Source organism: Eretmochelys imbricata, chromosome 17, assembly GCF_965152235.1.
Source record: "Eretmochelys imbricata isolate rEreImb1 chromosome 17, rEreImb1.hap1, whole genome shotgun sequence".
In the NCBI taxonomy this organism is placed as follows: domain Eukaryota; kingdom Metazoa; phylum Chordata; order Testudines; family Cheloniidae; genus Eretmochelys; species Eretmochelys imbricata.
Window position 1 is genome coordinate 23,823,297 of NC_135588.1, and position 11,738 is coordinate 23,835,034.

The window sequence follows — 11,738 nt, forward strand, 5'->3', positions numbered from 1 at the left end:
TGTGCCAGGCACCGTAGAAACACACAGAGACCGCCCCTGCCCCAAAGAGCGAACAGTCTAGGGGACACTGCAGCTCTTCGCATTGCAGCACCAAATGCTTGGGCACCCTGCTGCCTGCTGCTATTCACCATGCTGAGCTGGGCACCCAGGCCCCACCCAGTGCATGGGGCGCCTAAGAACGGGAGGCACAAAACCCACAAGCCGTGTTGCCTAAGCTAGCCAGTAGGCATGCTGAGTCCCTCCAGGGGATTTAGATGCGTAGATCCAGGCCGCAGGGACTGGAACCGGTATTGATTTGGGTTCGGTTCACTGTCAGGTTCAGTTGCAGTCAGTGTGTTTGGATTCAGTTGTGGGTCAAGACACACACCCACACCCATACACCCCAGTTCAGCGACTGGCGCAAATCAAATTTCAATCTTAGTGGAAGTAAATTAAAAAAAAGAGACTTGAAGCTTAAAATGGAAACTATTTTGATTTTTGAACATTTATTGATTGTTTAACTTTAGCTTTCCATGAGTTTTCCTAGTGTTTTTGTGTCAAAATAAACAGGACTATTTTTTACGAGCAACTTGTTTGAGCGAACATCTTCTAGCATTTGCTCTATCACACTGGTCCTCGGGGGAGGGGAGAGAATACATTTGAGTTTGGGGCCTCCAGTGGGGCAGCTGGTGGGAGGAGCTGCCCAGGGGCTGGTGGGGGAGGCCTGGTTGGGGAGCCATTACGGTTCCCTTGGGCTTGAAGAGTTATTGTTACTTCTGAGACCAGGGAGCGTCCTACCTCTTCTCTCCCCAGAGGGGAATCTCAGAGACCATGGGGCCCTGGCTGCCTCACGTGGTGCAGCTTCCCCTCCCTGTCTGCTCGCATGTTCTCATTCTCCTCCTCAGACTGTGGCCGCTTTTTCTGATAGCGGCCACATGCCAATGTGGTATTTTGTTGGCGGGGCCATGGCCCCGTCACTTTTAAAAGTGCCCTCCCACTTTTTACTGTCCATAAGAGGGAGCGATGGGGGAGAGGAGGCAGAGAGGAGTGAGCAGGGGGTAGGGTCTTGGGGGGGAGGGGTGGCATAAGGCCAGGACCTTGGGGGAAGGGGACGACAGTTTGGGCACCAGTGGCCCCCCGCTCTTAGGAGTTTCCGCCCCTCCTGTTTTGTTGTCTTGTTTTATAATGAAAGAGGTCACGTTTTTTAAAAATATTGAGCTAAAAAATGTGTACCCCACACCCCTCCTGGGTGTGGTGCTCTGGCCTCTCTAGTGGCACCGAGAGATTAATTAGCCGGCCACAGCCTTAGGTAAGGGCCAGGTGGCTTTTAGCTCACAGGGTAGCTGCTCATGCAGTGAGCTCCAGAGGCCCCACGTTCGATCCTGGGGTCTGTCGGTGTTACAAATGCAAACCTTTTATTTTAACGGGGAACCCCCATTTTTTCAGTTCAGTTCTGGTTCAGGGCCAGTAGGTAGGACAAAGCTGGCGTTCAGGGTCAGTACGGGTTTGACTCTCTGACAGAGAGGTGTTTGGAGAGTAGCAATTAAGCACCTGAGTCCCCCTTGAGACTCCCACCCCTAGTGTAAAATAGTGAGTTTGTGATCTAGTGGCAGGAACTAGGATTCACCAAACTCACCTCATGTGGAGGCCACCAAACATCCATTACATGGGAACAGCATTTAACATTGCTGAGCAGGGCAGGATTCAGACAGGCTCCGTAGCTCATTAGCAATGTCCTGAGGCCATCAGTCCCCCATGAGCACCTATCTTCATGAATGAGACTGTTTTCAGGAAAGGTAAGTTCTGACCTTTTTGAGCTCACACAGGCCTAATCTCCCCTTTCCGGTCAAACAGGTAAAATCTGCCACACACTGCTGTCATTCTCAAACACAGTCTACAATAAAGTGCCCCACCCCTATTCTTAAAGGACAGTTCCCATTAACCACAATACAAACACTAACAATGCAACAGCAAAGCATGTATTAAGGCAACATCCAAATTCACTTCTATGTACAGAAATGTTACACTAATCCAACAATTTCTTCAGGTTTCTTTGTGCATATTTTTTCACCACTCTATGGGATATCCACAGGGTTTGAGCGTCTAACTTTCAGTTCTACAACCCAAGCTCCACCTCACTTCCAGGAGCACCTGGGTGACCAGAGAAGCCTGCTGTTAGCAACTATGTGAGCCAGTGGGTGCCCACAGTGGTCTCCTGGCTACAGCGAGTGTAGCCGCCTGCCTGCATGGAACTTGTCTGCATGCTAGTTGCAGCAGCTCTGTAAATAGCTCTCTTAAGAAAGAGCTAGGTTAGTTTTAAAAGCATGGTGCCCGCCCATGTTACTACCAAGCAGGCAGTACATGGCACAGACAACAGTCAGTTGCAGCATTGCCTTTGTCTGGGTCATCTGGCTGACTGACCCCCTAACTGTCTGCATGTACAAGCAGGAGCCTTATTACTTGAGCTGAAGAACCAGCAGTCTTAGCATGGAAGCAGTTGCATTCATAAACCTCTTTATGTTATCTAGTCACTAGGGGTTGGCACAGAGCCAGACTGGGTTAATGTGGGTTACAGAAACTCCTGTATTGACTGATACAGACCTTCTGAGTCGCAAAATGAACGTGCCCTGGTCTGTCGTGTTCAAGGCCTGGGTTCTGTCCCGAGCTGTGCCTGAAGTGACCTTCTCTCGGGCACCGTATCTATTAAACAGGTAAGTGACAGTTGCCCCCAAGGCAGCAGTACAGTGCAGAATAGCGGTTGTGAAGTGTCCAGCAATATTAATAGTCATCAGTAGATGATCAGGTATTAGAACTCATGATCTCTGGGCTTACACCATTGTGAATTTTCTGCTAGGCTACCAAAGAGGGTGAAATGCTCTTGCTCTGCTTATAAGAATTCCCCTCAATAGTCTGTGCTTCCCCTGCACCTGAGTCCCTAGCGTAGGCGACGAGTTATACAGGCCCGTGGTGCCCATGCTCCACCAATCTTTAGGAACGTGGGCCCGGCTCCACCAGTGTTTGGGCTTACCGCGCTTTGGGGGGCCCCGTGCTTCAGGGGGACGCAGGGTCCAGGGCAGCCGGGAGGGCTAGTGGGGGAACTGGTGCCGGCAGCAGCAAGAGATCTGGCCCCAGCCCACCCCTGCTCCACCCCTTCCCCCAAGCCTCCACCCCGCTTCTTTCTGGCTTCTGTCCCCTCCCCCAAGCGACGCCAGGAGCTGGTGGGGCGGAGCAGAGCGGGGTGGGCTGGGTCTGGGTCGCGGGTCCCCCGCTAACCTCCCAGTCCGCCCTGGACCCTGTGTCCCCCTGAAGCATGGGGCCCCCCCAAAGCGTGGGGCCCGGGGCAATTGGCCCGGTTCATCCTATGGACAGGATCGCTCTGCTTGAACCTGTTCTGGGCACCACAAAAATTATACAAACCTGGCGCCCATGGTCCCTAGATGCATGTCAGTCATCTGTATCCCAGGTGGTGATGTAAGGGGAGCATCCGGAGGATTGTGGTTGTGAAAGGATCACAGTGGAGGTGACAATAACCAAGGTGATTAAGCTGATGGGCTTTTGTTTGATTGTCTAGACGAGTCTCTGGTCTCTATGCTGGCACACTGCCCTAGCCTTGGGGCTTGAGGAGAAGCTGGAGCATACAGCTTGTTCCTTGGGATCTCCTCCCACACTCCAGGAGTCTGAGGCTTCCTCACAAGGTTACTCTGCTGTTTTCCTGCAGCATCTGTGATCCCCATTGCTCACTAGGCTGAATCCAGGGAGCTGGGGGCACTGGATCCTGTTCTGCCATTCCCAGACAGTCCCTCCCAGATGGTGAGATGCAGACCAGGGGGATGGGAGAGGTTCTCCTCAGTGGGTAGGCTCTGATTTCTGGATCAGATACTTGTCATGAGTGGCCACTGGCTGTGTGCCTGGGATGGTGTTGCGCTGCTCTCTGGGAAGAAGCAGGGGTTCAGGACCCTGTTCCTGGGGTTCTCCCAGGAACTGCCCATTTTCACTCTCTGGGTCTGGGCAGCAGTCATGGCTGCCTCAAAACCACAGCGATGGGTGTGCAGATATGCCTAGATAGCTAGAGGGGTTTGTCTGGAGCTGGATAGAGATTTAAGGGGGAGAGAGACCATTTCTCTGTTGTCTTCTATTTCCCCAAGAACCTGTGCCCTCTCCATTGCCAGCTGGTGGCTCTGCAGCTTGGGACCCAGCTGTCTCTTCTCACAGAATATCAGGGTTGGAAGGGACCTCAGGAGGTCATCTAGTCCCACCCCCTGCTCAAAGCAGGACCAATCCCCAATTTTTGCCCCAGATCCCTAAATGGCCCCCTCAAGGTTTGAACTCACAACCCTGAGTTTAGCAGGCCAGTGCTCAAACCACTGAGCTATCCCTCCCCCTGCAGTGGATTTCCCTTCAGAAGCAGCATAAGATCCCACTTGTGTCCCAGCCCAAGCTAAGGCCGTGAGTCAGCAGTAACTAGCTGTTCTCCCAATGAGCGCACCGAGGTGGGGAAGTAGATCTGTCTTGGGCTCCCCAACACCCCTCCTGGGCCAGGCCCATGACCTCCTGTGCCTTTGTCCTGATAGCAAGGGTTTCTCAGCCAGGTGTGGTGTGGTGTAGTTTCTCAGGCCCATGGGTGGTGGTAGCTGCCTGCAGACCTCAGGGGTTGCTACAGCCCAGCTATCAGCCCCAGCTGCCCCAGGGCAAAAGGCAGGTCTGCACCACTCCCTGCCCTGGTCTGTCTGTTCCTCCCCCAGCCTCTCTCTGGGCAGGGAGGGTGAGGAGCGTTCTGGGCTGAGTCAGCGATTGGGACAGCAGGGCAGTGTGGTGGCTGCAAGTGCTGTGTGACACTGCTGTGCTGGGGAGGAGGAAGGGAGGGATGCTGTGTAATGACAGTCCACAGAAAGCTCTTGTGTGCAGTGCTTGTTCACAGGGATCTGCCCCAGCCCTTCCTCTCTGCAGCAGCCAGCAGCTCAGACCGGTTTGGGGCTCTCAGACGCACTGGGGACACCGCATCCCTGAGGCCTGATTCACACTTGGATGCTGTCAACAACCAGCCTTGGTACAAACGAGGGCAGCAGCTTGTGCTCTGTCATAGAATCATAGAATATCAGGGTTGGAAGGGACCTCAGGAGGTCATCTAGTCCAACCCCCTGCTCAACCCCTGTCGGCTGGGGTTGGGTGGGATGAGGTGACAGGCTCCCAGCAGTGCACAGTGCCACTGTCCCCTCTAAGCTGGGTGTGCGCACACACGGATCCTAAACCCCGCGCACACAGCAAAACACCTCGCATACAGAAATTTGCACAGAACACATTTTTTGCGCACATGGCCTGTCAAAAATTAGAGGGAACATTGGGCTGTGCTAATAGTGGGGAGCGTCCCAGAAGTGACAGCTGTGGAGAGCACAACCCTATAACAGGAGTGACCCCCGGGAGCGCCATTCTACTGGGGGCAGAAACTGAGGCACAGATGGATCACATGTCATGGCCAAAATCACACAGTGGGTCAGTGGCAGAGCTGGGAATAGAGCCCAGAATCCTGCTCCAGCACTTAGACCCTCTCTTCAAGCTTCCTCCCCTCCGCCTGCAGAGCCTGCTCCCCCCACCATCGGAGGAGGCGGGGGGGTGCTCTTTCCAGATGGGACTTTAGCAAAGCTGGGAAAAATCCTAATTTAGGACAAATGGTGGGAGCTGTAAGGCAGCCCAGCTATGTGCCCCTGGGAGCAGCCTCCTTGGTAGGGCGTGAGAGCTGGTCCCTCTGTAATCTGCCCTGGGGCACCACTGCTGTGATGAGAATGCAGAGCCCAGGAATCCTGGGGAACTGGTTTTACACATTCTGTCTGTGCAAAGTGGATGGAGCAAGGGGGATGAAACTCCACCCCCTGCAAAGGTTTATAACTTCTCCAAATGGTCCAGCCGTGGAGCATTGCATCTCCACTTCCAAGGACACCAGTCAGCTCTGTCGGGGCTTGTGCGAGGCAGAGATCAGGGAGTGATGGCCTCTATGGGGCTTCAGGTGCTGGGCATGGCCCTCTCTGTCATTGGCTGGCTGGGCACCATCCTGTGCTGTGGGCTGCCCATGTGGAGGGTGACGGCCTTCATCGGGAACAACATTGTGGTGGCTCAGATCATCTGGGAGGGGCTGTGGATGAACTGCGTGGTGCAGAGCACGGGCCAGATGCAGTGCAAGGTCTACGACTCCATGCTGGCGTTGCCCCAGGACCTGCAGGCGGCTCGTGCCCTGGTGGTGATCGCCATCGTGCTGGCCGTGCTGGGCCTCCTCCTGGCCGTCATTGGAGGGAAATGCACCAACTGTGTGGAGGATGCTTCTGCGAAAGCCAAGGTCATGATCGTCTCTGGAATCATCTTCATCATCGCTGGCATCATGATCCTCATCCCCGTCTCCTGGTCAGCGAACAACATCATCCGGGATTTCTACAACCCCATGGTCACTGAGGCGCAGAAGAGAGAGCTGGGGGCCTCCCTGTACATTGGCTGGGCTGCATCTGCTCTCCTGCTCATCGGGGGGGCCCTGCTCTGCTGCAGCTGCCCCCCCCGGAATGAGAAACCCTACTCTGCCAAGTACACTACTGCTCGGTCGGTGCCGGCCAGCAACTACGTATAGGGACCATGCGTGCTCTGAGCCTCGGCCACCCCTCCCATCTGAGACAATCAAGGAGCTGCCATCCTGCTCAAATCCAGCCCGCTGCTCTGCTTGTACCTCTGCCTGAGCCCAGCTCTCCCCTCTGTGGCCCTGGACCTGATGGCTGAACACAGACAGAAGCTGGCAAGGAGCTTCCCGAAGGAGAAGACTGTGGCCTTTCCACGGGCTGGGGCCTTGGGAGAGCAGCTCGGCCTCCTGAGAGCAGAAGCCCCACGGTGCCAGGGCTGGCTGGCTGCTCAGACACACCCTCAGCACATCCCTGGCTGACGTGCACAGCTGGTGAGCGGCTGCACAGCCCCAGTGCTAAGAATCTGCCACTGCAGCTTGTTTGTGCCAGAGCACAGAGCTCTTGGAATTCCTCAAGGTCACCTGAGCGAAGCCAGCCTGGGCTTGGACCTAGCAGCCCATCAGGGCTCTGCTGGGCATCTCCACAAGGCGCGGCCAGCTCCGGCGCTGTCAGCCAGCCCCCTTGCAGCTCTGGCACCACCTGTGCCCACCTCGGAGGGGGAGGGGGAGGGGGAGGAGGGGTGCACTGGGCGATGTGTGCGGGGTCGGGGGTGGAGAGTAGTAAGAAAGTTTGCAGGTGCTTCTCTGTTTCCCTTGAGATTTCAGCTGGTTCTTTAATCCGAGTTAAAATGGAGAATAGATAGAAACAGTCCCTGACTGCTCTGGCAGCACCATGCTTCAGGGGGACAGAGAGATGACGCTGGGGCGGGGCAGGTCCTCCCTGGGAGCAGTGAGCCCAGCCCTTGCAGAGGAAGGAAAGCTGCAGCGAGGCCCAGGCGTTGCCATTCCTCCCCTGCAGCACCTGAGGGAAGGGTGGGGACCTCTAGGCCTCCTTCCAGTACCAGAGCTCTGGTCTCCAGCAGGTGCTGGCATTTCGGTCGGGCCCTTGCCCAGGGGTCAAAGCAGGAGCTTTTAGTCTGAGACTGCCTTATTAGAGTGAAACTGCAACAGGGCCCCTTTGTGTCTCCATGTGTCTGTCAGTGTCTCAGGCTGGGTGTGCGTCATGATGTCTTGGTGACTGCGTTTCTGTCTGTGTCTCTGTCTCTGGGTGTGTCTGAGTTTCTGTGTTTGCCTGTTGACTCACAGGGTTGTTGTTCAGTGGGTGTCTCTGTCTCACTCCAGGGGTCTGTCTTGCTCTTGGTGACTCTGGCCAGGTCTACACGAGAAACTTTTGCTGGTAGTGCAGTGTCACGTAGGGGATGTGATTTGTACCACATTTCTGTGCTGGCAAAAGCTGCAGAGAAGGTGCAGGAATGCCAGCAAAAAAGTCCTGTGCTGGCATAGCTTATTTCTCTCAGGGAGCCAGGATAAGCTGTATTGGCTACAGCACTCTTGCTGGGACAAGCTGCATCTCCCCTGGGAGGTTTGCCTCCGTGGCTGTACCTAGAGAGACACACTGGCCAACGCTCCGAGTGGAGACAGGGCTCTGGCCTGCTCTTAGCATCCACCAGAGACAGTGCTTGGTTCAGATGGTCCATCCTGAGGGGCTGGGCTGCTGAGCAGGGAGCTGTTTCCCGCCATCCCACCCCTGCCCTTGTACGGGGAGACTTTGGCAAACCAGTAAAGTGCCTGAAGCCTTGGGTTGAAAGAGCCCCGGGTAACACCCTGTGTTTCTGCTTTGACCCATTCTCAGGCCTGTATTTGTTTAGCTGCACCTGTGATTTCTTTGTCAGTGGCACCTGCGGGAGGGGCAGTGCTGGGGCCTGGATCTCAATGGCCCAGCTGGGCAAACCGGTTTGGGAGGTGGGAGCAGAGCCAGGCAGGCTGAGCAAGAGCAGAAAAGAAAGGTGCTTCCCCCGGTGGCACACACCCTCTCTGGGAGCCTGCTGCCGCACATGTCCAGCTCCGGCTGAGTCTGGAACAGGGGAGCTGCACCCGGACCACTGCAAACAGGAGCAGCCTGAAGGCTGCCCAGATTAATCAGCTGGCTACAGCTCCTGTGGGCTGCCAAACCTGGGGAGGGGCAAAGCCACTGTAACAGGCACCCAATGAGGCACCAGGCGCATCCTGTGGCCTGATGCTGGCTCCCACCTATGCAGACTAGACCAGGTGGCTCCAGGGTTCACCTCTGGGAAGGGGGCCCCCCGTCGGCATGGCTGATTTGCTTCCTCGGTGGTGACCCATAGGCCTCCCCCGAGAGCTGGAGCATGGGGCAGAGCTCCGCTCATGACAAGCAGAGTGGCTCTGGAGGCTGGAAGTGCCAGGCGCGGGAAGGGTGGAGCGAGCATGGGCGCTGGGATGCCAGGAGAGTGCTGGAAGGGGGCTGTGCCCCGGAGTGACCTGGGAGCCCCCTTCTGCAGACTGGGGGCCAGGCTGTGATCTTCCTGCCAATGTGAAATATTAATAAATTAGTGCCATTTTCTACATTAAACCGCAGCTGCTCCAAACCCGGCTGTGCCGTCTCTCGTTTCCCGTCGAACAACTGCGGGCTGAGCCTGGGCCCCCGCCTCCCGGCAGCTCGTTCACGGGCGCGTAGGCAGCTTTGGGGGACGGGGCAGGGATGGATTGGGGGGTTCCAGCATCAGGGAACTGCAGGACTGGTCTTGAACTACCTGCCCTGGGCCTGTGTTCCCCACACATCCCCCCAGAGCCCTGCCCCCAGCCTGTGCTCCCCACACATCCCCCCCAGAGCCACGCCCCCAGCCTGCTCTCCCCACACATCCCACATCCCCACTCCAGAGCCCCACCCTGCCCAGAGCCTGTGCTCCCCACACATTCCCCCGGAGCCTCGCCCCCAGCCTGTGCTCCCCACACATCCCCCCAGAGCCTCGCCCCCAGCCTGTGCTCCCCACACATCCCCCCAGAGCCTCGCCCCCAGCCTGTGCTCCCCACACATCCCCCCAGAGCCCTGCCCCCAGCCTGTGCTACCCACACATCCCCCCCAGAGCCACGCCCCCAGCCTGCTCTCCCCACACATCTCACATCCCCACTCCAGAGCCCCACCCTGCCCAGAGCCTGTGCTCCCCACACATTCCCCCGGAGCCCTGCCCCCAGCCTGTGCTCCCCACACATCCCCCCAGAGCCCTGCCCCCAGCCTGTGCTCCCCACACATCCCCCCCAGAGCCACGCCCCCAGCCTGCTCTCCCCACACATCTCACATCCCCACTCCAGAGCCCCACCCTGCCCAGAGCCTGTGCTCCCCACACATTCCCCCGGAGCCCCGCCTCCAGCCTGTGCTCCCCACACATCCCCCCAGAGCCCTGCCCCCAGCCTGTGCTCCCCACACATCCCCCCACAGCCCCGCCTCCAGCCTGTGCTCCCCACACATCCCCCCCAGAGCCCCGTCCCCAGCCTGTGCTCCCCACACATCCCCCCAGAGCCCCGCCTCCAGCCTGTGCTCCCCACACATCCCCCCAGAGCCCCGCCTCCAGCCTGTGCTCCCCACACATCCCCCCCAGAGCCCCGCCCCCAGCCTGTGCTCCCCACACATCCCCCCCAGAGCCCCGCCCCCAGCCTGTGCTCCCCACACATCCCCCCAGAGCCCTGCCCCCAGCCTGTGCTCCCCACACATCCCCCCCAGAGCCACGTCCCCAGCCTGCTCTCCCCACACATCTCACATCCCCACTCCAGAGCCCCACCCTGCCCAGAGCCTGTGCTCCCCACACATTCCCCCGGAGCCCCGCCTCCAGCCTGTGCTCCCCACACATCCCCCCAGAGCCCTGCCCCCAGCCTGTGCTCCCCACACATCCTCCCCAGAGCCACGTCCCCAGCCTGCTCTCCCCACACATCTCACATCCCCACTCCAGAGCCCCACCCTGCCCAGAGCCTGTGCTCCCCACACATTCCCCCGGAGCCCCGCCTCCAGCCTGTGCTCCCCACACATCCCCCCAGAGCCCCGCCTCCAGCCTGTGCTCCCCACACATCCCCCCCAGAGCCCCGCCCCCAGCCTGTGCTCCCCACACATCCCACATCCCCACTTCAGAGCCTCCCCAGCCTGTGGTCCCCACACATCCCCCCAGAGCCCCGCCTCCAGCCTGTGCTCCCCACACATCCCCCCAGAGCCCCGCCCCCAGCCTGTGCTCCCCACACATCCCCCCAGAGCCTCGCCCCCAGCCTGTGCTCCCCACACATCGCCCCAGAGCCTCGCCCCCAGCCTGTGCTCCCCACACATCCCCCAGAGCCCCGCCCCCAGCCTGTGCTCCCCACACATCCCCCCCAGAGCCCCGCCCCCAGCCTGCGCTCCCCACACATCCCCCAGAGCCCCGCCCCCAGCCTGCGCTCCCCACACATCCCCCCAGAGCCCCGCCCCCAGCCTGCGCTCCCCACACATCCCCCCAGAGTCCCGCCCCCAGCCTGTGCTCCCCACACATCCCCCCAGAGCCCCGCCCCCAGCCTGTGCTCCCCACACATCGCCCCAGAGCCTCGCCTCCAGCCTGTGCTCCCCACACATCCCCCCCAGAGCCACGCCCCCAGCCTGTGCTCCCCACACATCCCCCCAGAGTCCCGCCCCCAGCCTGTGCTCCCCACACATCCCCCCAGAGCCCCGCCCCCAGCCTATGCTCCCCACACATCCCCCCCAGAGTCCCGCCCCCAGCCTGTGCTCCCCACACATCCCCCCAGAGCCCCGCCCCCAGCCTGTGCTCCCCACACACCCCACATCCCCCCAGAGCCCTGCCCCCAGCCTGTGCTCCCCACACATCCCCCCAGAGCCCCCCCAGCCTGTGCTCCCCACACTTCCCCCCAGAGCCCCGCCCCCAGCCTGTGCTCCCCACACATCCCACATCCCCCCAGAGCCTCACCCTGCCCACAGCTTGTGCTCCCCATACATCCCACAGGCCCCTCTCCATCCAGAGTCTCACCGCCAGCATGTGCTCCCCACACACCCCACATTGCCCCCTCCAGAGCCCCGCCCCCAGCCTATGCACCCAATACATCCACGTCCTCCCTGCAGAGCCCCACCCTGCCTCCTGGCTTGTGCTCCCCACATCCCCCCTCCAGAGCCCCATCTTGCCCCCGGCCTGTGCTCCCCACACACCCATGTCCCCGCCTCCAGAGCCCCACCCTGACCTGTGGCCCCCCCACACCCCATGTCCCCCCCAGAGCCCCACCAAAGGCCTGTGCTCCCCACAGACCCCACATCTCCCCTTCCAGAACCCCAGCCTGT

The 11,738-nt window shown here is 59.2% G+C and overlaps 1 protein-coding gene across 1 annotated transcript; it reads left to right on the forward strand.

Moving 5' to 3' along the window:
- The first annotated feature begins 5,959 nt into the window (after nt 1–5,959).
- On the forward strand, nt 5,960–6,589 carry LOC144276460 (claudin-4-like). Its single transcript, XM_077836538.1, has one exon. It carries the CDS (start codon nt 5,960–5,962, stop codon nt 6,587–6,589), a length of 630 nt encoding a protein of 209 aa, XP_077692664.1.
- Nucleotides 6,590–11,738: the final 5,149 nt, after the last annotated feature.